At 33.4% G+C, this 27,483-nt stretch overlaps 2 protein-coding genes across 2 annotated transcripts in view; one reads left to right on the forward strand and one right to left on the reverse strand.

Annotated features, from left to right (window-relative positions):
* The window catches only part of LOC115880128, a gene marked incomplete at its 5' end in the record, with an annotated part of 106,837 nt that overhangs the window by 59,574 nt on the left and 19,780 nt on the right, over positions 1-27,483 (forward strand). The window lies entirely within an intron of this gene.
* LOC115880124 (protamine-like) lies at positions 2,006-2,640 on the reverse strand. Its single transcript, XM_030897254.1, has one exon. It carries the CDS (start codon positions 2,503-2,505, stop codon positions 2,095-2,097), a length of 411 nt encoding a protein of 136 aa, XP_030753114.1. The 5' UTR covers positions 2,506-2,640; the 3' UTR covers positions 2,006-2,094.

A 27,483-nucleotide genomic window follows, 5' to 3' on the forward strand; every position in this document is an offset into this window, starting at 1 on the left:
CTTTACGTCATTGTTAAGTTTGAAAACGAATCATTATTGTAACGATGAATAGATTAAATATTTAAAAAAACAGAGCTGGACTTGAAATTAGTTGTATATAAATTATGTTCAAATATCCGAAACAAAAAAAAATATAAAGTGTGGCATATCATTGTACTCAGGAGACCGAGTTCTTTCAAAATCTGAAATAAAAAATGCAGGTCCGTATTTAAAAAAATTAAGTTGGCGTCTGTATCTCACAAACTATCGGCTAATTTGAAAATTTAAAAATACTATCGGATGGCGCTAATAAAGTGGCAATGAGAATGTGCAATTAGTTTTTTGATTTCCTAAAAAGTAACGCCAGGAAAAAATAAAATTGATTTTCAAAAAAGTTCATTTTTTTTCAAAAAAACTCAGCAATCGTTGAAATTTTTAAAAAAAAATTGATAGCAACTTGGTGAACATCCCAAAACGCAACTTTGTCCCAATTTAACCATGTTCGTATCTATTACGGTTATCGAGATACCTACCAATGCTCGTACCTCCAATTTGTAGCACCCTGTACAGGGTTCGGTAATAGTACTGGGAGCATATGTAACTTCTAAAATAAAAACCAGAGATTTTGTTTAAGTGAAAACCTAAAATATGTATGAGGATGTGTTTCAGGAAAATATTTTAACTTCTATAGGTTGGCCCAGTTTTCAACCATGCTCATTGGTCTTTTGTTCTATTGTTAGTTCGAATTTCTAGATCTTCATAGATTAGTTTGGCATGTGTTCTATTTTTTTTTGTTTGTACGATCTTACAGACTGGTATAAAAGGCTTTTATATTTTTTACAGAAAAACGTAATATTTGTCACTTCATTTTAAATCATGTTACGCGATTAAATCTTAAATATAATTTACGTCAGGATCTAGAAAGAATTTTTCTCTAAAATATATAACTAAACACGAAATAAAACGCAGAAATTATTGCTGTAGTTAGTTTTACACAACCGCTCGTCTAGTCCTTAAATCCCAAAGCGGCTTTATATTTTACCAAAAAATATACACCAAAAAATACGAAATTTCTCACACCCTTGTTGAGAGCGACATTTTCTCAGATTTAGTCAAAGTTGCCTAGCGAGTAGAATTTGAAATAATACCGATAATACCGAAGAAATAAAAATATTTATAAAAGAGTATGTTCTTAGGCCACTATTAGGCCAGTATTACACTACCAAATTTCTTTGTTAAAGATCTCTTATAAAAGATATTTTATGAACAATTTGACAGTGTTAATATTAAATATTTTATAAAATCTTCTGGTCAAACTCTGATAAAATAAAAATTTTGACAAAGAAATTTGATAGTATAACTGGCCTCCATGTTAATTACATATCCTGAGGATTGAGCATTAAGTTTGTAGGAAATACTCGTAGCATTCGAACTTTACTTGGCGAGGTAGTTGTGACAAAACTAGACAGTTCAACATGTGCTATGTGGCTTTTCAGTCCTTTCGTTAATCAGTCTATTCTAGAGAAGTTGAGACTGACTTGTGAATTTTGGTTATTATTATTGAATAAATCAGGAGAACAACTATTTAAACTAATTTTTACCTTTCTTTTCTTTATATTAAGTGGCCGTCTTATGTCAGAATCACTGTGAACTATAATGCTTAATGTGTTTGCACCCAATCTCCTATCCCTGTGCCCTGCACCAGCTTGTACGGGTCCTTGATAGGATGGGAGCATAGTTTCTCCAGTTCTAGCTCGGGTTCTAGCCTTGCTTTCACAAATAGAAAGTATCGCTTGCGATCCAGAGCCTCACAGTGACATATGGTCTCTGATGTTTCAGGATCTTTATCGCAGAGCACTTGACAGCTTTGACTTGTATTTTGACTGTAAAATATTGTTAAAACTTTAAAATTATTTTTTTTTCATATTTAAATTTGTCTTTTTGTTGATAAATAGATGTGAAATAAAAGAAATATCTCCAATATTTGTCTAAACCTTACTGTACTAGGATAATAAAAACGAGAACATCAGGATGAAACATAATACTTTACTTTTCAAATGTTCTATTTACAAAATACACGAAAATTTTCACACAAATCCTGCAACGTTTCCGTCTTTATCTCCTGCGCCTCCTGGAGCGCCCCCTCCTGCGTCTGGACCTCTTCCTGCCGCGCCTCGCCTCGACGAAGCTGTCCGCCTGACTATCAGAGGACACGGACCTGGTGCGGCTGCGACCTCTGCCGCGTCTCCTGCGCCTCCTGCGCGACTTCCTGCGCCTGCGGGCCTGCCTGGCCAGCAGGCAGTACGGCTCCTTCTCGGACTTGGTCATGTTCCTCCAGATTTCCGCCCCTTTGGATGAGAGCTCAGTGGGGGACAGGCCCATCGTTTTCTTGCGCATCTCGCGCAGGAAATTCAGGAAGGGGTTGTTGGTGATGCGGCCGGTCCTGGATATACCTTTACCATCGCGTTTGATCTTCACCGTACTGTCCACGTTCTTCGCTTTACTCGAGGCTCGTTGCTTGGTCATGGTACACGTTCATTTGGTGCCGCAATGGATTCAATGTTAACGCTTTACCACATTATCTCAACTTTTAATTTTTGACAAAATGTTTTTGACAAAAAAACTGGAAATAATACTAATGTCAGATTTGTTTGGATGAGATTCAGCTATTTTCATGGCACACTGACGTGGTAAATAAGGGTTATGAACAAAGGTTATGAAGTGTATTTTTCAGGTAAACTTTACATTGACATCTCTCTAATCAAAAAAATAAATTAGATTTTTATATAAATATCGAAATAATGCCATTTATTCACTTACCAATATAGCGAACTCTGAAATTTGGAATACCTAACTACTCCTTATTGTGAACAAATCATATCTAAAGTATATTTTCTTTATTATCTCGGAAATTATATAATAATTACTTTTGTATCCCCTATAGATAGATGTCACAGAATGACATCTGTAACTTCAAAATAGTTCAAAATTTAAAATTAAGTTTTAGGGTATAATAAAGTAAAATTTCAATACTGTTTTGACTGGATAATGAAATATTTTTAATATACATGTAATCCTACTTGTACATATTGCTTAAAACTTTTGCGAAAAAAATAAAGAAAAATGTCAAAAGTAACCAAGTGAAGTTGGAATGTTTATTTTTGAGAATTTATACACAAGCGAAATAAAATAAGATTATATTTTTGAAGTGACTATCGGCCCTATTTACTGCGACCTTTTCCGATCAATTGTGAATTCTACAGGCTACATTCTCCAGTCCTATACTGTTCAAAAATTCTAGCAACTTGGAGACTGAACCCTCCATATAGTTCTTTGCAAATAGCCTATCATTGTCTAGTACAAAGACCCCCATATTTTCCAGGCTGTACAAAATGTATCCTGTCGTTTCTTCTTCTTCTTCAGATTGACAAAACCTACACATGTCTTGGCTTCGTCCGTGAATCCCATCTGATCTTCAGATATATATTGAGCTTATAATGTTAGTAGACCCATTACAGCTTTGACTGTCTTTCTGTCTTTGCTAATCAAATCTAAGCGAAATACAAAACAAATATTGTACAAAAATTAAGAGATATATTGTTTCGAATTTCAAATATGTTGAATAACAAAGGAGGTAGGTGTAAATATGAACTAGCTATAGGTTAGGTTAGATTGCTGGAATTTGGAATCATGTTTGATCCCTCACTCGGAGGCCTTGAACCCATTGCGATATCCTTGTATTATTGTACACCAAACCTTCCTCTCATTCTTTCTTTGCGTTAAAGCATTTCCAGCTCTTTGCAAAATTTCCGATATCGCTGATCTTGTCTGCTGCTGCTGCTGCTTCCTCTAGTCATCCTCTAGTTACCGCCGACCATCGGAGAATATACTTGTGTCTAGCCCTAGCAGGCAACTATTAAGCCCGACCAATCACGTTAGAGTTTTTGACAAATACAAATGAATTAACACACTTCAAATAACCACGCTAACCAACCTGATTGGTCAAGCTTAAAAGTTGACTGCTAGTGCTAGACACTTCTGGAGAATATCGTAAACAACTAGTACAGCGAGAATACGAAAAAGTTATTATATAATTATTCTAAGTGTTAGGAAGTATACTTTGTGAAAGTTCTAAAAATAAAAAAGTAAATATTTTGATATCTTCAGAAGGTCTAACTTGTATTATAATTTATTATTCCAGTTAAAAAAAAACTTTTTAGGTGAGTTCGACTACGGTAGCTAGCATAGTTTTAATCACCGGTTTTGCTAGTGGGGCATAATTGGGAATATTTCGGCTATAACGAAATTTCTTAAAGGTACATAATTATAATTTTAGAAGATGTTCAGAAAACATTTAATCACTAGTTGATTAAAAAAAGTATGCCATTAATATTACAAATTATATTTTATCCTCTCATAGTATATGTCTATTTATCTTTTTGATTATGTTTACTCACTTGTTTCGTCCTATAACGTATAACGTTATTCCTATAACATGCTTTAAAATTTATCTGTTGATGTTGTCTGCAAGTCGATATTTTATATCAACACCAACAGAAAACCTGTTTTGAGTTTCCTCGTTTTCTCCAAAGATTAGAAAAGCTTCGCTAATAAAAGAGCATGACAAAATGCAAAATACATTTCGGTAAATTACACAAGTGCGGAGAGAGGAAGAGACTTGCAGAAGGGAAATAATTATGAACAAATAAACTTGGCCGTGTTTAATTTAAAAAGGACCAGTCGGTGGTGCTCGCTCTGTCTATCCCGCAGCCGTTCTCACGGGAAAACGTAATTTTCATTAAGAACTTTCTAATGAAGCGGAGCCAGAATCTTCTCCTGGCGCGCGAAATTCCGGAATGCTTTCGCTCACGACGACAGCCGAGAAACGACGGAATTGAGCAGCTTAAGCGAGGCGTTTTTAAGGTTTACGCTGATTTTTTGCAGTGGAATTATTAGTATTTTCCTTGTAAAATCAGTGCGGCTTCTAACGAGAAAATAAAAAAAAAGTATTTTTAGTCTTACGTTAATGGACCTACTTTGTTTAAGCGGAATTCGAACCACGGTTTTCGACCATATCATTGTCAATGGCCTATCGACTTGGTGAGTGTCTAAATCGACTCTTACTAACGAGATATCTCACCTGGGCTTGAATTCTGTAACTTAGATAACGCTGAGCGTTTTTAGACGCTCAGCGTGCAGGTTATATGACCGTTAATTTTCGCTGAGCGCGCACTTAACTACCGATTTGGCTATTCCCATCTGACGCGCTTAGCGTCTTTACCCATTGCGCTAAGCGATTTAAAAACGGCTTCCTTAAAGGATCGTTTTGCTTGTCGAACTGTCAGTAAAAATAGAAAAAATTGTGATTGTGTGCGTTCTCTTGCTCTCTAGTGAAAACTACTTCTTCTATAAATTTCTCAATAAGCAATTAATAATTTACGACTTAGCAGCTATAAATATTGTTCAAACTGTATTCCGTTGCAAAACCAGGCGAACCAGACCGGTAAACTACGGTAAAGAGCTGTTCCTGAAAAACATCGGTTTGATACGGAACGCTTTGATAAAATATTAGAAACAGCTGGAAACGTCAAATGTTGACGTTTTCTAAACTTCAATATTTCTATTATAAAATGTATCTTTTATGCATTTTTAATGTACCTGTTCTCTGCTTTTACGTTTGCTTCTTCTTTTCAATGGAGTTTAATATTGAAAAGTACTTTAATAATAAACTGTTGAACTCGTTAGACAGCTTAAGTGAAAATTTGCAGGTCCAATAATAAAATAGATCAATACTAAATAAACAAATCTAATCAATATTTTTATTTTTATAGCTTACAAAACATTCACGATTACTTGTTGTCTTGTTCATGTTTTCTTTAAATGTTCCTGACTTTAAGAAACAATGGCTGCATGATAAGTTTAAATGGTTCTAAAAAGTCATTCTATTTAATTAATGAAATCCCAAGTAGCAAAAAGAAATTCTAAAAGGATTGAATTATTTTATAACAGTCGAATAGCTTTGTCTTAAGGACTGCTTGATTTTATTAAGCGTTTGGTTTCGACCATTCTGTTTTTTAATAAAAGTTGTCATATTATACTATTTTCTAGTGGTTTTTACAACGTATCCTATAACGCATTAAACGATAATTTCTTTTAGTATGATATAACACTTAATAAGACAATGCTATATGATAACAAACATATTATTTTATTAGACTCTTATACCCACCATGTAAGAGTTCTATAATATTCATATAACTAGTAGTCACAAGATCATATATAATAGTTACTTAAACTTGTCTTATTAAAGTTGTATTACGTTGTATGATAGAACGTTTTACTGCGTTAAACTACGGTGCTGTATACAACACAGTTATATAGCCTTATATGATAAGATTGTGATTAACAAAATAAATTCGCTGTAATATCTGCATTATAAAACTGGTAATGTATAATATAACCTCATTTTAATTTAAATGGTATACCTAGTTATTTATTTTGTTATTGTTGTTGTTGCAAAAGTAATATCTACGCATGAGTATAATCAATCACAGCTATTATGAATTCTGGACAAAGTTGGAAAAAACTTAACAAACGCAGTGTAGTTAAAAAGAGCATGTAAGAAAAAACTCCTCGAAATTACGGTAAATAATCCCGAGAATTCCCTAGGTTCTCAAAAGCCAAAATCTCTCGGGTTATCTGGCTTCTTCAAAGCATTGTTGCCACGTTGGTGTAAAAGTTTTACTGTAGTAATGTTTGTATTGTTTTGTTGTTTTTCCAAGTCCTAAGGTTGCCGCTCACTCGTCGGGCACGCATGAAATGCATCGCGTGCATGAATCCATGAAAATCTGATCATGTTTGTTAGTTTAAATACTAATCAAATGAGATTTGGCAACATCTGTTTGTCACAAATCTCAATATGTCCAAAATAGTTCTATAGTGCCTGGAAATTCTGCGTAATGATAAATATTTATCCTATACCGTTTTATTTTACAACAAAGACTTATTTAAGGGATTAATTTATAATAAAATGGTTGCATTATAATTCTCCATGTTTAAGGCAGAATTTTTGTATGGCCTATGGCCGCCATTATATGAAGCAAAATTAAAAACATCAAAATACATTGTAAAATGTTATTTTTGAGAACTATTTTGTGATAAGATTCCCACATACAGTAATAAAGTGTTTAATTAAATTAAAACAAGAATTTTTGAAAATTTTATTTTATTTTATTGTTTAAATTTATATGTAAACCTTAATCGAAATTAAAGCGTTTTAATTTTTTGCCAAATACATACTTATAATCTACCAGTAAAATTTTCGGCGCAACAAAAATTGTCCCTACTTTTCAAACCCTATTAATGATTTTTTAGATTACATATTTGTTGTACCTTCTGGCTCTACCCGCCATTTTCATTGTCGAGTAAAGTCTCCTTTTTAACAATCCACAGCCTCTAGATTCAGTTTACGACACGCTTAAAATATAATTTGCTCCTAATATTCTTCGGTAAAAAATAAAATACTCTTGTATGTAATGTTTTTATTGTTCTGTTTCTTAGATGTGACCACGTAATACACAGTAAAACTAGTTTTATAATAGTCATATTTTATATAGTCAATGCTGTGTAAAATAGTTGCATAATAGTTGTATACCTTTTTTATAGAACTTCTATACTACTAAACGGTTGTATAAAAATGGGCCTTTTTTGGTTGTAAAGCTATCATATTACGATCATATAGCACGTTATATGAATTGAGGTATCCTATAAAAATTATCACATAGCTGTTTATACAACCTTTATAAAATAAAATTTGCTACTTGGGATTTATTTACCTTTACTGCCTACCTCCATTGCTTTTGGATGTAAATACAAAATATTATTACAATCTTTAGAAATTAAATGAGAAGTTCATTCGAACTTCCAATATTTGCTTGATTTCTGTCACATAAATGACATTAATTGACAAACAAAACCAGAAAAACCAGCCTTCTCGTGCTGGTTAGTTTGGTGACAGTTATGGTGACAGTTTTAATCGAATTAACCGTGTTCCGTAATAAGAAAACTTTCAGGAAACCGATTGAAACGGAACATAAAACATAAAACCATAACCATGGTAAGCAACGGAATACACCCTAAAGGTACGAAATTCACGTAACATTGACATTTTTCATCGCTTTATCCACATTTGACTATTAGATACCTGAGAAATTGCGATGGTGCCAATATGTGCTCAAGGCTATCCAGAAAACGATTCGCACGGGAATGAGAATACCAAAATCGGCTGCTTGGCGTTCCGCTAATAGAATACTTTCGCTTACCGCTTTGAAACCGTAACGTTTTTATGCCAAATTTCTAGAATTCGGGCCCTGTGGCCTCTATAACAAGCGTGAATGAGCAGTGTGTGTAATTTTTCTGTGTCAAAGTTTTTTTTCTGTTTGTATACTTCATTATTACAGATGTTTTCTTTAATATCGTTGTTTTTGTTATCGTTATTAATGTTTATTAAAACCAGAACTGCATCATTACTCTAACGTTTTTTTTTAAATTTAGTATAGGTGTAGCGTTATATAACATTAAGACTATAGTCTCCATGCAAAACCACCTCGTCATATTGAAAAATAACATGAAAAAGTAATGGTAATTAAAAAATTGCAAATCGTTGGTGCCAAGTTCATTTCGTTCTTAAAAATTAACCAAGGCATATGTTAACATGAGACAATAAATAAAATGCTCAGCAGAAATGGTTCTGGCCGGAAAATGATGTTTTAGGAAAATTTATACACGAAATAAGTAAAGTTTAAGATAAAAACGGAGTTTACGAATTAAAGTTAAAAAATGATGAATACGTTTTCCCCATTTTATTTTACAAAAAAATGTATTTGAAACTTTTTAAAGAACTTGAAAATCGCAAAATGACGCAAATTATTCATTTTCAATAGCTTCTACGAATTCCTTAATAAGATTTTTTTTTGATAAAATTTTCTCTAATGAATTTTTAACTAGTTCACTCACAAAATCGTATTGAACAAATTTCATTTCCAAGAATACTTAATTAAATTACTTTACTCTACTGCTCGGTATAATAGAATTTCATTCCAATTTTCTAAGGTCTTCTACATGTTCTCTACGAATGTTTTATCAAATTTTACACCCTCCTCATACGCACGCCTCCTAATTTGAAAGTCATCAATAAAGGGCTGGAGAGACCGAGGCAGGCCCCTCAAAGGGATCCCTAAGGACTTCGGGTCTCGCCTCTTAGGTGTAGAGGTATAATAAGCACGTATATTAAAGGTTTCCAGGGATTCTTAGTTAGCATTTCGGCTTGCTCTGGACTTAATGAGCTCCAAATCCGAATTGTAATTTGATTGGAGATGAATAAGACCGTAGTCTGAAGATGGGGAAGATTACGTTTGGATTTAGGGGAAACTTGTATAGTTTAAGACAAAACATATATACGTATAAAGGAATAGAATTTGGAAAGTGTGTACATTAAACAGGTTTTAAAAACGATTAATTCATTAATTAATACTTAGTTAACTATATTATGAATGATTTAAAGTTAAAAAAATTACAAGTGCGAGTCGGACTCGCCCACCAAGAGTTCCGTATAAACATTATATTTTTTATGATTTAATTACAAGTGTATAGTTTTCAATGCTGAATCAAAACTTTTAGAGGAAATATTTCGAAACATTTTCTGCAATTTGTGTCTAAAGTGTTCCCGTTTTCAGCAGCCACTGTTTCTAAATGTGAAGAAACAAAATATCAAACTAAAATATAGTCTATGTCTGTGTGTGGATTTAAAAATGAAAACAACCATCAACAATATTGACCTCCGCCATATTTTTTTTGTCTTAGAATGTTTGTTTTTAGGTTTTCTCGCACAAAAAATGTCTGGTAAACGCAAATTCACCGTTTAATTTAATAACGTACTTTCATATTTCTCATGTCCCTTCTATATATCATTATTTGTTGCTACAAAATAGTTTTGTTTGAAATAAAGATTTTTATTTTTATTTCTATATCATGGTTCTGAAAATAAAAATATATAAATTAATGTAAGTAAAACGCATTCTTATGAGTTTAAAAGCTCAACAGCCAATAAAAACATATATTTTTTAAACGCTATCACTAGCCAACATGGCAGAATTTTAATTCATTATTTTATAAAATTGACATGGAGTCGGACACAAATCATCTACATTATCATACTACTCTACATTATTATACATAAATCATATTTGTGTCTAAAAAGAGGGAAACGTTCTCGTGTTTCGAAAAAGAATCGACAATAAATATTTATATATAATATAAAATGTTTCGATTTAGTGCTATATGTGTAGAGATTTCGAACTAGTCACCTGTCAAGAACGCCAATCTAAACTTCTGGTTAAATTCTCTGGTTAATTTTTTTTATTTACTTATTATGGCACAATTAAAACATAAAAACATGTATTCCGTTATGGAAAAAAAGAGAAAAAAACGTTTGCTGGCAACATTTTTCTTCAGTCTTCTGTTAGGTATGAGTAATGGCTGTTATTACATTTATTCCTAAAACAAATCATCTTTGTAATGCTTATAATAAATTATTATAAAATCGCATAAGAAAAATATCTGTATTATGTATTTATAGTCACCATATGTTCTTCCTTTGGCTTTTTTAATTATGGTACTGTAAAAACTTGAAGAATGCTTAAACCCAAACAATAAAGTAAGGTTATATTCTCATATTTGACAGAATATCAAATAAATTATGGAAACTTCTCAGGCACAAAACGGGTACGAAATCTGTAAATGTGAGCCACATCTGATTCTTAAAACTTTCGAAATATTTGCGGCACTAAGATCTTTATTGTTATAGCTCATGTAGCGAAACCATATTTTGGTAAAATGTTTCGAAACAAACGGCGATTTATGTTACGAAACATATGTATAAAAAATGTGACGAAACTGTTTTGCAATGTTTCTCAGCGGAGATTTTGTTTCGATTTTGACCATTCCATGTTACGGATGGAGTTATCTAGGTTCTTGAGTTCCGCTTTGTTACAAATGGAGAATGTATAGTCACAGTAAACAAATAAAAGATAAACTTACATTTTTAGATAATAAGTTATATTCCCAAAAATTTAAATTTAATCCAGTGTTTCGATGCTGCTACCGGGAAACGGTCGTCGAGCCGATCGAGAAATCATCGAGCAAATTTAAAACCAACAACCCCTTTATTCCGTTGTATGAGCCGCGTTGCGGAACTTTTTATCTAATTTAATAAGCACCGTAATTGATAGAGGAGGTTCGTCTGAATATACGGCAACGGTGCGCATAAAAAGGACTCTGAAAAGGGGAGCTTTAACGAGCGATGAAATTTTCCCGGCCGCTTCAAAAGCTCGCCGAGCATGTAGATCCAAATTGAAATACCTATAAAGATGTTTGTTCTATTTTTGACGTTATAATTTCAATTAATTCGACGGGAAAACACAATTAAAACGGGCCACACACCGTACGACATGTCAGACATTAAGTTGTTTCAAAGTATTCGAGGCTTACAATTCCACAGATTTTGTTCAAATCTGTATTGGTCTCTATTAGAGATTCTTATCCCGAATAATGGAATGTGAGTACACAGTTTTATCAGTATCAGTATGTTTAATACTTTCACTAAGAGAATAATTGAAGTGCTAGGAAGTAGTTTTTTTTGTCAGTGCTTGCCAGTTTTGAGGAAATATCAAGATATTGGCTTCCAAAACTAATTCTTTCTATATAGTTACACTAAAATGTTATTTATTTCTGCGAATAACAGTCACCTCTGTTTGATCCAGATTATTCGATTTTTTAGATCTATTATGGTCCTCTTCTCATCCTTAGGTTACATTCTTTAGTCCTATCCTTTTCAAAAATTTAGCAACTAACTTGGAAACTGACCCTCCATATAGCTCATTGACCCTCCATACAGCTCATTATCAATGCCCTATTATGCTATGTACAGAGAACTGCACATTTGCTAGGCTGATGCATTGACATAAAATGTGTTCGGTTTTTCTTCTTTAGATTGACAGAAGCTGCACATACTTATTTAACTTACAATGCCTTGTTAGTAGACCCAGTACGTCTTTGAGCCTCTTTCTGTCTTTGCTTATTAGGCCCGCTCTGAATTTTGGCGAATATTCTTCGCATAGCTTTCGAACTTTTTCAGCTGTCTATACCTTTGTGAATTTCTTTACAATTCTAGAGATTTGCTGACCTCCCAAAGTTTTTGTGGTCACCCCCATGACTGCTCTTGCAACGCCGCAGAAGGATTCTGGGCCTATGGATGGCATTGATGTTTGGCTCTTGGGGCCTTGTATGGCTTTTTATCGTTTCTGATACATCAGAATACCGTAACTCATTTGCTAAATAATACACCCAATGTTTGTTGATCTCTAGAAAGCTTACCATAGCGTACCTATCACTAAACTGTGGGAACCTCTTAAACTAACCAGATTAAATCACACACTTATATCAGCAATACAAAAGTTTACCAAAAATTCTTGTTCCTTAATAAAAACCGAAAATAAAATATCAAAATCATTTAAAATATGAAAAGGATTAAGGCAAGGGTGTTGCTTCTCATTAACTCAATTCAAAATATACGCCAACAAAGTTATAAAACAGTGGAACAGCAGGTGTCTAATTGGTGTGACTAATCGGTATAGCTATACCAATTAGTGAAGATTCTTGCTTATACACTTTGCAATTCGCTGACGACCAGGTTATTTGTGCAGGAGACAAAGATGACTTGGAATATATGACATGCAAACTTAAAGAGGAATACCAAGTTTGGGGACTGGATATGAATATCACAAAAACTAAGTATCTCTGCATTTGAGTGAAACAAACAGCAATAAAATTTGATAACGAATATATACAATATGTAACGAATACAAATACTTAGGCGTTACTTTCAATAAATCCTGGAAAAACTACAACGAAATAAACTCGAGAATAGTCAAGGCCAGAAATGAAATAAAATGCATGAATAAAATACTCTGGAGTAACGAAATAGGTAAAGATAGAAAACTAAGGATTTATGATACGATAATCAAGAGCAATCTGTCATTTGAGGTGGAAACATGAAGGTTAACTGAGAATAACAAAAGAAAATTACTGGCGGTCGAAATGGACCCGATAAGGAAATCAGCACGAATAACAAGGCTGGATAGAGTACTTAACGGGACCATCAGGATAAAATGGGTAGACAGAAAGACTGTAATAAAAAATTTTACGTTTATTTACAATTCTTTATAACAAATATAAAAAAGTTGCTTGATATACCGTATGGTAAAATCTGTAGTGTTATTTTTGTCTCAACAGTAATTCAAAATCTCATCTTCGTGCGTCCTCATATCTTCCGTCGTAATTTTCATCCCCTTATTCGAGTTTAAATTTAAACTGCTACCTCTACTGCCACTGCCGAGAAAATGTACAATATAATTTTAGCATTTTCCAGGATGAAATACTCGTGTTTGAACGCTTAAAAAGACGCATGAGGATTTAAATCGTAGAGATATCGGTTAAATAGAGCATCGAAATGATAGTAGTGCGGAAGCAGTTTGTTTTACAGCACATCGTTTGCAAAATCGCGGAATTTTGCGGCTATTTAATAGCTTATGATTAGCCGAATCGTAAGAATTTACTGCAGAATATCTTTTCCGTTTTTTAATCCAGCATTTCACTGTAATTTAGTGTAGTTAATATGGGAAATATGTTCAGATATCACGAAATGTTACTGGATAGTTTGTAATATTTTTTTGTTTAATTTTTAGAGTTTCTTACCCTTTTAGGATCATATTGTTGTCTGCCTGTCCGTCTGTCTGTCAAGACCCATTATTTGGGAAACGCGTAGAGGTATCGAGTTGAAATTAAAACCATATACTCAGGTCTACAGTTCCTTGAAAATGTGAAATAATGAAACTTCCAAGAAAGATACGGCCATTTTTGCCGCAAAAAAATCGTTTATTTCGACATTTTCAAGGGAATCAGAATTTATAGGTTATTGTCCGTTGACCCAGAACTGTGATATTTGGCAAGTAATACAGTCTTATACTACAAGTAGGTATAGGGAAAAATCTGAAAATTTTACATTTTTAATTAGATCATAAAAAATAGTGTTTGTGAGGAACTCTCGGTACTGTGTTACACTGTACGTTGGAGGTGGGAATTCCAGTTCCTTGGGAGGAACTAGTTCCTTAGTTCTAGTTCCTCCAGAGGAATGGTTCTTTGAACTCGGTCTTTAGTTCAAAATAGTTCCCGACTAACATTGACATCCCCTTTGCTTGCTAATGGGTTTCGTTGTCAGTCAGAACTATTCACAGTATGATCTGTATAATTTTTATAATGTACGAAATATAACGAGACGTGTTATTGCGTATGTTAAAACTATATAGGTTTAAGTTTTATTGCAGATAGAAAATATTAAAAAAGTAACTCAAGTCAGTGTTTAAAAAAATATATCACAAATCAATTGGAGCAAATAATACGAAAATTTTACGAAAAATTGCATTTTTCCTCACTTCAAACTTTTTGTTTTTGTCTAAAAATTCAGAATATCTACTTCGTTTTATAAGATATTTCTTAATTTTAGGTACCTAAAGTTAAACATCCCATAAAATATTCAAAGAACAAACTAAAAATCAAAAACAGTATCCATGACAATTTTCTGTGGTAATTACGCCGGCTGTGGCAATAGACTATTATATCTCGGATCTGCCGACTGAATAAATTCCCGTGAACTAATCTTTTAATTAGTTCCTCTAGTTCCTCTCAGTCCTTTCGCTCCGGTACAGGTAACATACGACTGGCACTCTCCACTCCCGTCTAGCATCGGGCTACGATCGCGTTGGCCGATCCGTCGCCGTCGCATATTATCATATATCGGTCATAGTTTCGATCCCGGTTATACACAGTTTGCTTTTAAACGCCGTTGAATCCGAGTCAAAATTTTAGTTATTTGTGTTAATTAATACATAATTAGTAATTAGTGATATTTATAAGTAGTAATGGATAAGCGAAAACAGAAAAAAAAGGTCCAAGGCCATGAGAAGACATGAAAAGAAAAACGTTAAATTATCCTCTATTTTTACGATTTATTGTTGTGAAGATCATTTTGATGTAAGTTCATTAATTTATGTATATTGTCTTATATAGGTATATGAAATTTGAATGTACAGGGTTATTCATTATATTTTGACGCCCACATACAGCCTTAACTGCAAGTTTTAGAAGAAAACATTAAATAGAAAAGTTGCATGGTTTTTCATATACTCTCTTTTAAAATTAATTCTAGTTATACAGGGTGTCTCAAAAAAGGTGGTCCAGAAAATAGTAGGTATTTTTCGCTTTTCAACTGTCAATATTTCGTAAACATTTGAAGATATATATCTACTTCGTTTTATAAGATATTTCTTAATTTTAGGTACCTAAAGTTAAACATCCCATAAAATATTCAAAGAACAAACTAAAAATCAAAAACAGTATCCATGACAATTTTCTGTGGTAATTACGCCGGCTGTGGCAATAGACTATTATATCTCGGATCTGCCGACTGAATAAATTCCCGTGAACTAGTCTTTTAATTAGTTCCTCTAGTTCCTCTCAGTCCTTTCACTCCGGTACAGGTAACATACGGCTGGCACTCTCCACTCCCGTCTAGCATCGGGCTACGATCGCGTTGGCCGATCCGTCGCCGTCGCATATTATCATATATCGGTCATAGTTTCGATCCCGGAATAGGTCCTGAGGAACTAGTTCTTTGAGAAACCGGGAACCAGTTCCTTTCATTCCCTAGTCGGAATAGTTCATTGGAACTAACTATACATTTCATATAGTTCACGAACTATACATTTCTACTGTACGTACCTTACACAGGTAAACTGTTTATATTTTAATTCTTATTTTCATTCATCCAGAAACAACTTCTTTTATTATATTAACTGTCCAAAACATCATTAACACAATTATCAATACAAAAAAACATCGCTCTCAAGACATTAAACGCTTCACCAGTCTCAATTTTCACCCTCTATCACCTGTCTCATCAAATATTTAGAGCAGCGAGGCACTGTCGAAGGGGAAAGACAACCACTGCTTCCCTTAAGAGACGCCGCAGCCTTTTATTCGCCGAGAATGATGGATTTCTGCGAGAAAATGGAGTTGTGTAAGCGACAGCAACCCTCAGAAAATGCATTTAGAGGTATTTTACCCTTTAGATGTCAGCGGAAAAAGGTTTTAGTAGAGTTTGCGAGATTTTAGAGTATTGGTAAAATCAGTGTATTGTCAGAGGCGTGTCTGGGTAAATAAATGTCTGACGATAAGACTATCTAAATTACTAGAAGAAATCTTCCGTCAACTAGACTAGACTAACAAAGGATTAAAAATAAATGGAGTATATCTTAACCATCTAATTCGCTGATGACATTGTCCTAATTGCCAGTGATCCTGAAGAACGACAAGCAAAATTTACGAATTAAATACAGCCACCAATAAAGTAGGTCCCAAAAAATAAATTTAGTAGCTTAAAATAAAGTAACGTACATACAACGAACTGTTAGGAAGAAAACACATTCTAATAAATATCACAACACTTTAAATAGTAAAGGAATATACATATTTGGGATAACTAATACACGGCTCAGGATCTCCCTGACAAAAGAATTAAGTTAGCAATCCGGAAGAAACTCAGTCATATTCAAATCTGGAATATTACTTTATCTAAAGAAGGAAACATTTGATCAATGTGTACAACCAGTCATGACCTATGCATGCGAAACCTGTACACTTATAACTGACATCAGAAGGAAACTGCAGGTCGCACAATGCTCGATGGGACGAAATTTGCTGGGAATAACCAAGAGATACCGTAAAAGAATAGAGTGGATAGCTCAAAAGACCCAGGTAATAGATGTCATTTACAGAATCAAAATCCTCAAGTGGCAATGAGCAGGACACCTGGCCAAAAGGAGTGACAACAGATCGATCACAAAAATTATAGCATAGTACTATAACACGAGGAATGAGGAAAATGCATGTTTTTAAATAATGGTTTTAAAAAATAGTTCATATAATTACAAATTGAACAAAAAAAAATCGTTGAAATCGGTTAAGAAATACCTCTAATATAAAATAATAAATATTGTTAATTTAAATGGCCGAGCAACGCTCTCTACCGCGCCTTGCCGCTGTGACGTCACCCGCCGTTCTTCTGGTTGAGTGGAGCCAGACGCATGTTTATTTTACACAGTTTGCTTTTAAACGCCGTTGAATCCGAGTCAAAATTTTAGTTATTTGTGTTAATTAATACATAATTAGTAATTAGTGATATTTATAAGTAGTAATGGATAAGCGAACACAGAAAAAGAAGGTCCAAGGCCATGAGAAGAGATGAAAAGAAAAACGTTAAATTATCCTCTATTTTTACGATTTATTATTGTGAAGATCATTTTGATGTAAGTTCATATATTTATGTATATTGTCTTATATAGGTATATGAAATTTGAATGTACAGGGTTATTCATTATATTTTGACACCCACATACAGCCTTAACTGCAAGTTTTAGAAGAAAACATTAAATAAAAAAGTTGCATGGTTTTTCATATACTCTCTTTTAAAATTAATTCTAGTTATACAGGGTGTCTCAAAAAAGGTGGTCCAGAAAATAGTAGGTATTTTTCGTAAAAAAAAAACAATCTTTAAAAATAACAAGGGTAAGGGGGTGTCAATATATAAAAAAAACTGTCTTTTTCACGCTATGCTCTGGAGCTATTTTTCCACGTACTAAACAAATATTTTTGTCTCTTTTCACTTCTACATAACCTACAGCATTATCTCCATACGTCTCCCTACCTGATCTGAAAAATAAGTTTATAACATTAATATTTATAACTATATAAAAGTTCGTAACAGTAGGTACCTACTTATACTGAAATATCTCAGCCTCAGTACTACAAAGAATAAATGTTACATACCTCTCTGTTTTTTTCCTAGCAATTCAGCACCAATAAATTGAGAATTTGTATTTATAAAAGCAGCCAACATAAAAGCATCGACTTTCGGCAATTTATCTGATTGTGCTTTTACAAACCCGGAATCTGCCATTACTTAAAAAATTCTCAGAACACACAACACATACAAATAATAACTGCACAAAAAAGCATCATAAAAAGCTCCTTCAATCAACGCTAAAAGCAACAAAAATGTCTTAGTACGCTACCTAAATACGTACATAAACGGAACACGTCTAGCTGCTGCTGGCCATCGCGCGTCGACGAGAACGGCGGGTGACGTCAGACCAATAGAATACCGTTTCAATTCGCGAGGCGTCGCGTCGTTTGCGTTATCCATAGTATTTTAATGGCCCGTTTTATAAAATTGTGGTACTGCTTTCAAGAAATTTTTTTTTTGTATTTACACATATTTATTCTAATAAATTGAACAGTTTCTAGCGAAAAATAAAATATATGCATCAGGAGGCCTAGAAGAAGAACAAACCTAAGATGTGACCAGGATATTAGGAAATTAGCTGGGATAACTTGAACCCACATAGCCAACAATAAACAACAAAAACGCGCTTGGTTAAAAAGAAATGATCGAACTATTTTATGTGAGTGAGGCTACACCATAACTGGAAATGGTTGATTTGCTGGAAATGATGATGATGACTGAGGAAATATTGGTATATTTTTATTACCGTTTGTTACTAATCTTATTTACGTTTTAGGACATAACTTGGATTGGCTATTACCAATTTAAGGTTGATTCTCACTATACCTTCCATATCAGCTCCCTTTCGTTTCCCTTCCATTTACATAAAATATTATATCATGTAAATGAATAGGACAATGCTCACTATCCGTTCCGTTTCCCTTCTGTTCCATATCCCTTCCTTCCATAATTTTTTTTGGCGAACGGACTGAAGCGTATCGGAAACAGCGCTGTCAAGTTCTTCCATTGGTGCCAGCTCCGTTAACATTTTGCTGATATTTATTTATTCATTCACCTCTTAATTAAATCTATTACCTTTTTCAAAAGATACAAATTTTTAAAACAAAACTTTCGTAATGCTATAAATTGTACAATAAAAAGTATGGAACTGATACAGAATGGAAGCTTACGTATAGCGTCAATACAATAAAGAATACGGAACGGATATGGAATGAAAACGGAAGGTATAGTGAGAATCAACCTGAAGCTGGAAATGATGATGATGAATGGGAGGAAATATTGGTATAGTCTGTGAAACGAATAACTTTAAATTTGACAGTTCCCGCTGGCTTTTCTAGTACAGAGAGAAACTAATAACTAAAGTGAGAGGGTTTGTGGAATAGGGCATTTCGTAGACAAGTTTATTTTGTCACCGCACATCCCAGACGCGCATAGCGTTTAGGCGGTCAAAAAGGAAATTTTCAACTTTGCAAGTTAAACATTTGACAGGATTAATTAGATTGTCAGTAGCTTTTTCTATTTCTTAGTTCTAGAAGGAAATAACTAAAATCTGTTGATAATCGGAGCAAATCGGAGTAATAAATTGTTTTTAATTGAATGTGCCTGTTCTTTTAGCTTGTGAGAAGAGATTATTTCAGATTCCACGATTATTCGGCATTTTTGTTTTGTGGTTGAGACCCAGACAAAACGTTTCCTTTAAAGGTAAGTTTTATCTCGGTAATTATTTTAACATACCTAATAGTAATAGTGAGTGCACATAATAATCGTACATTGCTAATTTATTTTTTTTAATTTAAAACATCACATTCTTTTCTGATACCTATGGAAATACTAGGTATTATACCTAGTATTATTTCCAGTAATACAAATTATTTTCTTTAACTGCTAGGTTCTTGTTATAGAATAAAGACTATCAAAAACATTGAATACCTACGGGATACCTACTGACACTCTGTGCGAGCTCCCAACCGTGCTTCCCTGTTCACTCCCAACCAAGTTAGATAAAAAATGATACTGAAGATTGCAGCCTTGAGTTGGAATATGGAGTTAAATAAATTATTGTGTTCCTACACAGAATTTTATTTACAGGTTTTAATGCTTTAAAGTATTAAAACATTAAAGTCTAATAATAAATTTTCGTTGTCAACAAAATAATCTAAAAAAACTACGAAGATTTCTTATTATAAACTTGAAAGATTAAGATTCGGTTCAAATATACAAATTTTAAATTTTTGGCGCCAGTATATAGGTATGAATGCAACCTACTCTATCGATAATGCGCTCATAGTTCGGGTTAGACGCCAAAGGCCGCGCCACTAACACAGTCTTCAAAAATTAACGTTGATCGGTCTCTCTCACTTTAGTTATTAGTGTTCTCTCTGTTCTAGTGTTAATTTTATTAGGTTAGCAACTTGCGGCCATGCTGACATTATTAAAGCTAAAATTTATAACGACTACATTATACTAACATGTAATAGCATTCGTAAAATTCTACTTACGTATGAATGTAACGAAACTCTCAACAAATGAAAGTCTTAACAAAGTTCAAAAACAATATACCACAAACACCACAAACTTAATCCAAGAGAACACTGTAAACGCTATAAAATCAAGAAAATACAATTAGTTAGGTCCATAAATTGGGGAAAACGTAAGAAAAATACCAAAAACACTAATAAAAACACTGCAAAATGCGGCAATTAACCTTCAATACGTGTCTGATATTTAGAAATGTCAAAAGCTTATGATATTTTACTTTTGACAATTATGACATTTTGTGTTGATTTTTGCAAGTCTGTCACTTGTTTTATTATTTTCCTTTTCTATTTCACGAAAGTAAAAAGAGTTACCTATCTGATTCGTTCAGGTCTCAATTTAAAGAATATCTGTAACTTTTTTGATAGAGGGATTTTATATTTGCCATGCTGATAAAAAATAACGGTCAAAATTGAAAATTATTCATTTTATAGACTATAATATATTTTTATTACCTACCGTTTATTACTTATCAAAAAACTTATTTAGATTTTAGGACATTTTTTCTATGGAACAGACTTTGTCTCTGTCCGACTATTACCAATTTAATTGGATGTTTGGCAGCGTCGTATATAATTTGCGGATTATTAGTGGAAAGCGCTAATTAAACGACCGATTTGTCGCAGTTTGATGGAGCGAAAATATTAAATAAACTGCCCAATCCAGTTCGACACCCGGATTCATTAAATATAATGAGATACATTTCACACTAATTTTTAGTTGGAAAGTTCTCAACATTTTTTAGGTTAAATTTAAAATAGTCGAACAGGAAAATTCTGTGCGGATTTTTTTTTCTTTGCCTAAAATTCTGAAATTTTTCTTAAAGGGGCAGTTTAGACTCTGAAGCAATTTGTGCAAATTGGTTTGCTCAAGCAATTTTATACAGTTTTTACAAAAATATGTAAAAAAGTTCCTATAAACATATATAGGTATGGAAATGCATAGTTTTTGTGTTACAGGATGTTTAGACTTTTTAAATTTGTTTTTTGGTAATTAACTTAGATACCATTATTTTGCTATTTTAAATTGCTGTAGGTTGGACTAATAGTAATAATATTTAATAATAAATTAGGTAAAATATACAATTTATTAATTTAATTTTTATTTTAATTTTATTAATTCTGATTAATAAAATTGCGAAGGCCGAATTCGACAAAATATCAAGAGATCATTTTTTATTGGCATTAAACGGCCGAATTCGACAAAATATCTAGAGATAATTTTTTATTGGCATTAAACGGCCTACAAAATTTTGATATCGAAAGAAAAAAGTCAGTGGCGCACATGTTTTTTTTTTGAAAAATATTCTAGTGATAACCCGTATGCACGTCCCTGATGTATTTATCGACACTTTTATAGCATTAAAATATGTATCACTTATAGTAACATTTACCCTCAAAATTTCAGTCGAATCACTAAAAGTACTTAGAAGAAAATTATAATAAATCGAAAGATTATTAAGATTTTAACACTCTGTAGCTATGAAACAAAGTAGAATCGGACCTATGTTGATATGAAAAATAAATCTTATTTTTACGTGAGGAATCTTCCCACGAGAGATGGCATATGTTTTTTGAAAGACTCTGTATATTTTTGCTATTATTTACTATTTGTTACAAATAATTCGGACACGCCAATTTGGCGCTGAGTTGTTTCAGAAGCTCATTTGATATTTTTGTTATTAAATAATTATTAAAACTTATCTATCTTTATTAGAAATATTTTAACAAATTTAGTAACTAATAACATTTATTAACAACGTAAACCAAAACCAACAAATTATTGAGTATACTCTACATTATATTTTTAGGCGTTTTAAATAAAATCAGAACGGCACTGATAAACTGGAATTTATGTCAGCCATATTAATCCACTCGCGCTCTCCTTAAATTTATTGATATGTTTCTAAACAAACTTAAATAATAATTTTTATTTTAAAAAATAATTTTTTCAAGATATTCTCTACTTATAGATAATATTTTCCAAATCTGCCTTATCACATGGTTTGCAATTCCTTCTCGGTTACTCGGTGATAGTCGGGAACACTCCGGAAATCCCGATGGAACTGTCATTTCGGGAAAAATCAGACCGGAAGTGCATCTTGTTCCGGTATGAATGCACCAACGTCAGTCTTCGTGACAAATTATCAAGCCCGAAATGGGAAGACTTTCAAAAATAAAAATCAGGACGCTGCGCCAGTGGCTTTCCAAACGTACACAGTAATTTTGTCGTAAAATATTGCTTAATTGTGTGTGTTTCAGTAATTTATTAAAAACTCTCCACAATAACAACAGCAAAAAAAATCCTCAATGTTATCTTTAATCTTCTCGAATTTTTTGAAGATATACAAAGTTATTAAAAGAAAAATTAGATTCAGAATTATCACATGTAGAATGTAGAATGTTTAGAGTTAATCACCGCGACCTTACAGATCTCTATTGTGTGTTCCCCTTTCTTGAGTTATAACTCATCATACATTTAACAAAAGCCAGTATCTGAGACGGCCCCACAGAGGCCAGCTCTCCATCCTCGACATCAGGCGTATCAAAGTTCATGGCACGAATAGTCGTTGTCTCGGCGCACTAGTGATAAGGGGTTCTGGTGTTTCCTCATTTTCCCCACAGAATCTGCATTCGCCGTTGTTTCTCAGCTTCAGCCTACTGAGGTGTTCGTTGAGGAGACAGTGTCCTGTTAGAAACTCCGTAAAAATCCGAAGATTGTTTTTACTTAAATCAGCTAATCAGCGGCATGCGTAATTATTTTTGAACAAAGAGAAAGAAAGTCGAGAAAAAAAGCGTTTTTGAGTCCGCCATAGCCTACCAGCAACATCTAGATACACTTGAACTCAATTAGCTTATCTTTTCAATACTTGCCTCGGCTGTTTCTTGTGGTGTGTTTCTGTCTTTTAAAAACATTAATAACTTAAAAGCAAAAGCAAACCATTTTGAATTATCCACTTCATCTAAACCATGCAGTACCTGATTTGCATTTCTTTTGTTCCCTCTGGAACTGGCCTATTATAGATAACGCATTTTTTTCTCAACTTTTTCTCTTTCCAAATACATACTATGAAATGAAGATCGCTGTCATTTTATATGGAAAATTATATGGGGAATGTCATCGATCGTCATGTCCAAGCCAACTGGACGGGAGGCCGACGGGACGCAGTTTTTTTTCGATCGTACGGAATTATTGACCAGTAAATAAACAAACCAATATCAGCTCACTACACTAAGATTCTGTCGCGCACGTCCCTGAAAATATGAGCGGCTAAACTAGAAATTTAGCAAGTGTGGACGCGTTGTTTCATGTTACAATAGCAATGTTGCACAACATCTTTTGATCTTTACCGACTACTAATGGATATAACATCTAGCAAGTTATATAGCATCGAAATTTGCTAAATATAACTAAAAAATATGTAACATGTTATATAACTTTGCTATATAGCAGTGTTATATAGCAAGTGTGGACCGTCCTTAAGAAACAACGGCGAATGCAGATTCTGTGGGGAAAATGGGGAGACACCAGAACACGTCATACTGAGTGCTCCTATAAAGCTGTCTTAGATACTGGTTTTTGTCAAAGCCCTGACACTGTATGATAAGTTAAAATTCAAGAAAAAGCGAGGTGATTAACTTCTCTCCTCCCATATAATCTCCAGTCTACAAGGTTTGTGTATTTATATTATTTGACCATGATTTGGGACCAAAAACTGTTTTCTACTATCATATTTTTTCTTCCTCTCCTAATCTATGCCTGAATTTGTGTTTATAATAATCCTAGCTCGCTCGCCTAGTCCAGACCCTAAATAAGAATTTCCCTTAATCCGGTGAACCCGCAAAACAGATTAAGGTGTATAATGGCGCCGCGCCGCTTCCGTAATTAGTCCGCCATTGTTTCAGCGGTTGTCTTTTGTTAAGGTGCGTTCACAATAATAGGCAACGTGGCGCTTTACGTCGACCAGTCAGACCAGAATGATTCATTAGTGTGGCCAATCGTTATTTTGCGGTAATTTTATTTATATTATTTCCGTTAATGGGGTTATTATATAGAGGGTGTTTCGAATTTTTCGGTTTTATCACTGTAGTTATGAAGTGTGAACTTAAAACTACTGAGCATATACAGGGTGGTCCGAATTGTATTCCGGAAACTTCGGCAGCATATTCTGCAGATAAAAATAGTTAAGAAAGTTCGTATAAATGTATGTCCTAAAATGCTTAGTTTCAGAGATACAGGGTGTAGAAATTTCATTTTTATTTCGATTTTTTCCAAATAATTTCTGAAGTAACGTCAATATTTCGATGAAAATTGGTGTCTGGGAGTTTTTTGATATGAGAAATTTGATTTTGATGTCAATATGACTCCTACTAGTAGAGGGCGCCACCTACATATTTTTAACTGGTTTGAAGAGTAACAACTTTTCGTCCGTACCTGTATAAAACTACTGAGTAAAAAAATATACATTTACGACATTTTTTACGTAAAAAAGATCTCTTGGTAAAAATCGCCACGAGTAATAGTTTTCAAGAGATTTGGAATCGAAATTATAAATACCTGTCATCATTGGCATAAATTAAACATGTTGACTAAATAGTTATTAGACTGAAATCATAAATTTGAAATTTTTTTGTGCCAAAAGTTCAATAGAAACTGTTTTATCATCATTTTTGCAGAAAAAATTATCATTTATTAAAAAAAATAAAAATTTCCGAAATTTATTATTTCAGTGAAATAACTATCTACTCAACGTGTTTATTTTTCGTCAATAATGACATGTATTTCGTCAATAATGACATGTTAAACGAAAACTCAAGCAGAACTGGAAGGTTCCATCCGTAACCTCCAGTGGTCTAAGACACTCGAAGAAATTCGGAGGACTTGCAACCGAGAAAAACCAAGGAATTTTTTCGACTTCATTAAGAACTAGAGATGAGCAAAACTGCGATTTTCCACTCGCAATTGAAATTGCGATTGCGATTTTTAAAATGTTATAAATATAGTACTAATTTTAAAATTTAAACCGCCCTCACTGAAAAAATACCGAAAAATGTTTAAAGCTTCCATTTTCAAAGTAGTTATTACTATTTTGTGAGTGTAATTTAAATTTTATTTACTTAAACCCGTGATAATTGTGAAAAAGTGGCATTAGAAAAAACTTAAAAAACTGTATGAACTCTGAACTGCAAAAACCATCGTGGCATATAAACGTCGGTTTCCAATTTTCCATAGATATTTCATACATGTCCTTATATAAAATAAACTTTTTTATATGCAACACACTGTATTTTATTTACAAAATTTAAACAAAATAATAATAAATTTGAACAAATACTATATTTGTCGACATAATTATTCCGGAAAAAGCCGAACCACTCCGAAATTATCAAAAGGTTTGGATTGCGACCGTTGCAAGAATAGCGCCAAATAGTATTTACATTGTCCTTATGGGCACTTTCCAATCTAAACTTGTTTCATTTATCTATGATCTTATTGTTATGTTGTTGCATAGAGAAAAAAAATGCCACGATACAAAGAAAAAAAGGTATGATATTAATAATTAACATTTAGCAAAAAAATAGCTCTTTAAGCAGCTAAGTTAAGAAAAAGATGTGCCACGACACTGTTTGGTGGTATGGTAACAATTTGGTCTCGGGTCTTATTAGTCCTTGTATTCTTTAGTCATCGATTTGACATAACTTTTGAGGTTATGTCCTAATTCATGATGTGATATGCGCAAACTGAACGAAATTGGAGCCGATATCGATCATACCTTGTTTTCTTTTTATCATGGAAAAACCTAATAATTAGCTTATGAAACAATAAACTTTCCATTTCTAACCAGAACTTTTCTTGGCGGATAATAATCAAAGGTCAAAAGTATAATTAGTCGCCAAAGTTAAAAGTTTGTTAACTTTTTCCACTAATTGAAAATTACTACCACTAATTTTGACGTTCTGAATGCTTACATTGAAATTAGAGAAACAAGCTTCTCGGCTAATTGAAGTCACTAATTTATTCCACTAATTTCGAGATTTAAAAAAATCCTTTTTCATATCTCTATCAGAATTTATGAACAAATTATTTTATTTAATCTTATTTGTATTATTAAATCCCGGAAACAAACACTATTACCGCTCCCATCTAACACATTCATATCGAAATAGCGCTCGATTTCATCTCAAACCCCGCGAAACAAAACCTCAAACAAGGCGCGTAGCGGAACGGTAGGGGAAAGCCGGGCAAAGCGAGACGAAAACTCGATTTTCCCCGAGGCAAAACAACCGGGAAAAACGCTTTTCCCGTTCAAGGTCCCGCTATGACGGGGTTTGGAATCTTTGGATGCCGATCACGTACCGGATTGAGGTCGTACGTCCTGGATATCTGTGTTTTAGGGGACGGGAGGACGTGGAGGTGCCACTGGAAACTGTCGAAAAGATAGGGGGAGCCTGTTACAGGAGTTAATTGGACTTTTTGGTCAATTTAAGGAGGATTTAGTATACAGGGTGGTCCGAATTGTATTTGGGAAATTTCGACAGTATACCATGTATATAGATAAACGGTAGATTTTTTAATATATACACACATGTATAAGTGGTAACCTAGTTTTTGCTGTTTATATCTGGTTTATCTTAGATATATTCTGCAGGCAAACTTAGTAAAAAAGTTCGTATGTCCTAAAATGCTTCGTTTCGGAGATACAGGGTGTAGAAGTTTAATTTTTATTTCAATCATTATTAATTTCAGCTTATTCAACCATTTCCAATTATGGTGTAGCCTCTTTCATATATTTAGATACTCTCTTTGTAGTTGGGTCCATTGTTGTTTATAGTTGGCTATGCGGGCGCAAGTTATCACTGCTAATTTCCTAATATAATGGTACCATCTCAAGTTTCATCTTCTTCTAGGTCTCTTAATTCCTTGTGGGTACTCATTCACGCCGGTTCGAGGCCGGATGAGATCGGATATCTCGTGAGTAAGAGTCGATTTAG

Source organism: Sitophilus oryzae, unplaced genomic scaffold (genome assembly GCF_002938485.1).
Source record: "Sitophilus oryzae breed Bouriz unplaced genomic scaffold, Soryzae_2.0 scaffold_1615_pilon_pilon, whole genome shotgun sequence".
Taxonomy (NCBI): domain Eukaryota; kingdom Metazoa; phylum Arthropoda; class Insecta; order Coleoptera; family Curculionidae; genus Sitophilus; species Sitophilus oryzae.